Below are 6076 nucleotides of genomic sequence, written 5' to 3'. Positions count from 1 at the left end.
CACACACACACAAAAGATAAGAGAAGGAGGATCTGGAATGTGAAACGGCCATGGGGATGGGGGTGCTTACCCGAGCTAGGAGCCGTGGAGGGAAGGAGCACAGCAGGGTGAGACCATAGCGGCCCAGGTCGACGACGGCGCGTCGATGCCGCCGTGGATCTGGGCGTTGTCTCACCTCTCGCGCTCTGGGGGCGGGCGGTGGTTCCCCTTCTCGCCCCTGCACACGAGCATGCGGTGCCGCGGCGGCCGCTGGGCAAAGAAGACGACGGCGGCGTGGGGCTGGACCTGGACGGCGGCGGGGCTGGGAGGCGGGCGCGGTGCAGGGTTTGGAGGGAGAGAGAGAGAGGTGAGGGCGCGGCGCGCGTGCGGGAGGAGGAGAAGGAGGACCGGCGGGGGATGCGTCGCAGCAAGGACCGTCCATGGCCGCCGCGGCGGGCAGGGCGGGACGGCAGGCCACGGTCATCGGCCACGGCCACGGCGAGCGGGACGGGCGGGGCGGGGAGGTGGGGCGGGCGAGACGGCAGGGCAGGGCGAGCGGCTAGGGTTCTACGCGGAGCTGGTGAGATTTTATACCCTATAATGAAATGACTAAAATGCCCTCGGCGTGGCACGAGAATTACAGGCGATGGCACGAGATCTTTTACAACGGGAGGTAACTATTCATTGTAGCAGTGTTACCGGGTCGATCCAACGGCCGAGGTCCTCCAGTGGCCTGATCTGACGGCTGAAAACGCATCAAACAAGAGATCCGACGGCCAGAAATCGCTGAGCTATGAGGAGGCCCATGTTCTCCCTAGATACTTATATCAGGATGTCCAAAGCCTGTGTGTAATACCTGTTCATTTAAAAAAAATCAAACCTCTCTTATTAAACCACGATCAAAGTTACATCATCAAGTAAGACTCACTAGGAGGTTCATCAAAGAAACTATTACAAGAGGGACCCCTAGCCATCTTCGCCAATTCATGAGCTACCATATTGGATTGCGTAATACAATGACCGAAAGAAGTGTACAGGGAATTCAAAGCTTGTGTGTAATACCCTGCTCGTGGTTTTATTTATCTCTGTTGTTCTTTGTACTGCCATGATTAAAGATGAATAAATTGGAAGTTTCTCGCAAAAAAATGAAACTGTTTTTATTAATAAAAATATGGTAAAAATATTGGATTATTGTTGGTCAATGGGTAAACCTTGAAACTTTTGGACGCCTTACATAAATCAACGACACTAATTTGGGGATAATGTACCATTGTCAAAAAAACGCCTTAAATTTTGAGACAGAGGAGTACATGATTTTGTCGGTCACAAAAATTCACTCCGGAGTGTTCATATTCTTGGCATAACAACAGACTCACACACTGATGTCCTGCATACTGGCCGGAGGCAGACAGTTCAGTTGGTGCAGCAGCAAGTGAGTTACAGTGCAATTGTGATGCAAACTGGTTATGATTGCAACTTTGCAGCTGCTAGATTAGTTTTGGTTTGCATCATACTGCATCAAACTCCGCTGACCGCTACACCACCTTAGAAATTCTTTCAGGTTAGATCAGCAGTCGTGGGGAGAAGAAGAAACCTGCCTGGCCAACCTGAAACCGAAAAGTTGGAGTGTTTGCCTGTAATATGCAATGAAAATATCACATACAGTCCGCAATGCTGCACCCAAGAGAGAATCTACAGCAGTTATCGTCTCTGAAAGCAAATATTCGACAGTCTCCATATATATACTTTGAGGAATGGTCGAAGAGTATTTATAGATTATACCATGGCACGGTCTATAATACAGACATTTTTATCAAAAGTGGAGTTACTACAATTAGATCCTTCCACCAAAGGATCAAGTTAGAACACTGCAGCCCTACAAGAGGTGCTATATGGAGACATACCAAACAACACCATCCTCTCCTCGCAAAACGGCATGGCCGAACAGAAGGGGGGATTATGCAAAGAGGCATCCATCCATCAACGGGTAGTCCGTCGTTTCGCTGCTGAAGTGGTCTTGATCATCATACCAGTTACTTTGTAGCCCAGATAGTATCATCGCGTCGTTGTAGTGAAACAAATCAATGCTACTCAGCCCTACATTCTCAAAGGAGACACCTCCTTGAAGTGGGTAGCCGGGGAGATCCTCGGGCAGAGAAGCAAAATCCGCCCCGCATATGATGCTTGGCTCCTCTTGCGAACGAAGCCAGGAGCCTTGGTTGCTTGTCTGGCCGAAGTAACAATCTTTAGTGCTAGGCAGACCTTCCACACTGGAAAACTTCCGGTCAGCAGCATCGGTTGAGGTCACAACACTGTCACTGATCTGAACAGAAACCGAATCAGCTGTACATGTCAACGCCGGGGAGAAGGACTTGATGCAGTCAAGAAGGGCTGGCTTCACATCTGAGAAGTTTCTGGCGTCCATCTCCGTACTGCAACTCATTGAGATAAGCGGCGGTGGTGTAAACAAATGGCCAGGAGCAGTGGGGTGTTCCAAGTCTGGCTTTGGTAGGCATGCATAATCCCCTAACAAGTCGCAGCGTGCATGGTTGTGCTTTGGGTACTGCATGAACTGCTTTGCTGGCACTCCTCCAGTCCAGGCCTGGCATTCCAGGATCATGGTTTCTGATGGCTTCCTGTCCTGATTCACTGGCAAACCTTTGAACGACAGCACGCCGCCTATTGGTGAAACACCGGCAACATTCTGAGGTTCGGCAGCTGAACTTACAGAATTCATGCTTCTATCTGGCGCCGGTAAGGGGACCGTGCGCTTGGTTTCTTCTAACTGAGAATCTGACACACTGCTCTGGCCTTGTATCTTCTGGGAAGCATGTGGATATCCACTGGAAGTGTTGCTTGGTTGCTCTTGGAAGGAGCTTCTGAGGTTAAGGTTCTCTGATGATGGTCCCTTAGTGCTGAAATCTTGCCTAGCAGAGCCCAATATCCTTTCCTCGTTCTGCTTTTGCAGCCTCCCCAAGTATAGGCGATATTTCTGCATTAACAATTTTCTTCTGATGAATACTAGAAAACCATCCCTTAGTTTTCAGGAATACAATGATTTTACCTGAATTCTAGAGTGTTGGGTAAGTGCTTCAGAATTCACATGAATTTGTATGTAAATTTGAGTATGTGATATTTGACAGTTAAAGGTAAGGATTCAGGTTAATATAAACTGCAAAAAAGTTTTTTTACAAGGGAGCTACTCAGAAAGTATATGTTCCTACAGTAGCTCGACCAATGATCAAATAGGAGCTTTGTCATGACCCATGAGCATGGCACAGGGAAAGAATGCACATGGCGGGAACTCATTGCAACACCACAACATCCCTTTTTCTGTCATTTACTGAACCAAGAATCTCCTTTCACTTACTTCTAGGGGGAACTCTGACAAAGGTGATCTTGTGTTATTTAAAAAAAAGGTGATCCTTTATTGCACGAGAAACTACCTGCATCAGATTATAAATTCCAATTTTACTGCTTTTCATACACCTGATTTGTGAGTTTCAAAGTTGCACAAATTTGTCATGACACACCAGGTATAGGGAGTTGGAGAAAAGTCATGGTGTAATTATCTGAATTTAGTGTGTCCTGTATACAAACTTTCTTGATTTTATTAAAAATCTAATTTAACGCCCTCTTTATGAACTCGGTTCCTTTTTCAAGAAAATAGACCATAGCAATTTACCATTTGAACATCATGTCATACCTGAAGATGGCTAGCAACATTCTCTCTTGTTAAGCCCGGCACGTTCATCAGGTCCAATATTTTCTTCGGCCCCACTTCTGCAAAATGACGACATTTGCCCTTTTGGAATGAGGATCATGCTCATTTGATAAATTTATAGGAAGGTAACTGATAAATATATAGGAAGGTAACTGATAAATATATAGGAAGGTAACTGATATTTCAGAGAGCACTCACTGTCGAATCCAATTTGGTTCACAGCATTTACAAACTTCTGATGCAGATCAACAGACCAGACTACTCTAGCCTTTTTAGCAGTAGCACCGTCACTGGAGTCCTGATCTCCGTGGTCCACATCTTTTCTCTTCCTCGTGGCATCGGAATCAACTGTCATAAATAGGCCCTTCTCATCAAATCCCTCGAAACCATATCTTAGTATCTGGAGATCATCACAGCTATCATGACCTTCGATCTCTTTAACCTCGTGCATTTTCTTCCTGTATACGTGTTGCCAAATGTTCCGGAGTTCCTTCATCCGAACGGGCTTAAGGAGGTAATCGCAAGCACCATGCTGGACACCTTTCATCACCCTACTTGTCTCCCCATCAATGGACATCACTGTGAAAACAGAGTGTAGCAGTTTGGCAGTTTTGAGTAGATATTCAAACTGAATAAAATATATCGTTTCTTCTTCGAAAATTGCAGGAAGACAGATTTGGTGTTGGATACTAACTTATAACAGGTAGATCCATCTCAAGTCCAATGTGTTCAAGAAGCTTGAAGCCATCCATATCTGGCATGTTGACATCACTAATCACAATGTCGAACCTGTTTTTCCTCTCCCGGAGAATTTCAAGAGCAACTCTAGCTAGGCCGCAAGTGGTAACTGCAGGTAGATAATAACTAGTTTAGTCTAACCGATAAACAGATAACTCATCATCATTCATCGCACAAAAAGAATCATGACTATTAACATAAATATGGAGGCATAAAACTGGTTTCTGCGCTGGCGCAAAACACAAAACGGAGAAGCTAATAGATCGGTAGTTAAGTTAGTTAAGAACACTGACCTGACCACTCAGTAGTGATAATTGGCAATAGGTCTACCAAAAGGACAGGTAAGTACTGTATGTTAAAACTGAATTTTCTACATAGCCCTTAAAGTCCCCAGTCACTGGTGTCACAGAAATATAACACCTAAATGGTGAAAGACTGCAAAGAAGATATCATCGGAACTACACGCTCTGAATTTTAATGCGTGGTTCCTGGTAAATTGCACAGGAGTTGCCTCAAAAGCAAATCACGCAGCACCTCAAAAGAAACAAAACTGATGCAGCAGTGATACCAACTGCTCTCTGGAGAAGCAAGACATCCATCCAAATAATTGAGCAATCATCATCACCTAAAAGTGGGCACAGCCTCGAAATGCATATGTTGTTCGCTATACGAAATTTTAGCCAAAAAGGGTAAATGGACAAGGCCTCTGCTGCTCCCACCCGGTCACTCACGGTTGACACCAACCAGTCACATACATATACACAAGCAGAAACAGACACAAAAAGGAGCCCAAAAGCAGGCAAATCGCTGGATGATACTACAAATCTATGAAAGATAGTTCCCCAAACAGCCTAAATTCGATCGACAAGGTCCGAAAAGTCCACTCAATTCCAGAACGCACACACACACACCCACAATAATTTAATTATAGCGAGTAGTCTCAACCAATTCCACTGGGTAATTTAAACAAGCACCAGACATGCATAGGCGACGGACGGATGCACATACACCCACAGGAGAGGAGGCGACGGCGTAGCCGCCACGCCAAGCCGATCGGGAACCCGAAGAGGAAAGCAGGCGAAGATTCGAACCTTCGTAGGAGCACTTGCGGAGCATCTTCTCGAGTATCTTGAGCCAGGTGGGGTCGTCGTCGACGACGAGGACGCGCAGCCCGTAGGGGAAGGCGGACGCGTCGGCCATGGCCGCGCCGCGCCGCGCCGCGCTGAGCCCCCCCTCCCTCCTTCCTCGGTGCGCGGCGGGCGGGGTCTGCGAGTGGGGTGGGAGGGAGCAGGCAGTGGGAGGCAAGGTGGTGGGCAGGCGCGGGTAAAAGGGCCGGGGGTTGGGGCGAAGTGGAGGGGGAGGGGGCCGATTAATATTGGCGCGCGCGCTTGCGCGCTTAACCAACTTTATTCCGACTGCGGCTTTTCTCGCGAGCCCAACAAACGGCTCTGGAATAAGAGAAGAAGCCGAGCCAAGTGAGCCGTGACCGGACCTTGATCAAGTGGGGGTGCGAAGCGTGTTGCTTTTCTGATGGTTCTGCTCGTTCTCTATGGCTGGGAAATGTTATTGTTATTTGGCATACTGACTGACATAGGGCTTTGTTAAGTTGTAAGTTGGGTCTTGTGATAGGAGATA

General features: G+C 47.2%; 1 protein-coding gene across 1 annotated transcript; it reads right to left on the bottom strand.

Moving 5' to 3' along the window:
- Nucleotides 1-1690: 1690 nt before the first annotated feature.
- On the bottom strand, nucleotides 1691-5864 carry LOC109732533 (two-component response regulator ORR26). The gene is made up of 5 exons (XM_020291699.4): nucleotides 5533-5864; nucleotides 4398-4550; nucleotides 3902-4282; nucleotides 3686-3762; nucleotides 1691-2971 (listed from the first exon to the last, which is right to left on the bottom strand). Exons 1-5 carry the CDS (start codon nucleotides 5639-5641, stop codon nucleotides 1937-1939), a joined length of 1755 nt encoding a protein of 584 aa, XP_020147288.1. The 5' UTR covers nucleotides 5642-5864; the 3' UTR covers nucleotides 1691-1936.
- Nucleotides 5865-6076: the final 212 nt, after the last annotated feature.

The sequence above is a fragment of the Aegilops tauschii genome, chromosome 3, assembly GCF_002575655.3.
Source record: "Aegilops tauschii subsp. strangulata cultivar AL8/78 chromosome 3, Aet v6.0, whole genome shotgun sequence".
Taxonomy (NCBI): Eukaryota; Viridiplantae; Streptophyta; class Magnoliopsida; order Poales; family Poaceae; genus Aegilops; species Aegilops tauschii.
This window is presented reverse-complemented; position numbering and strand designations above follow the sequence as displayed.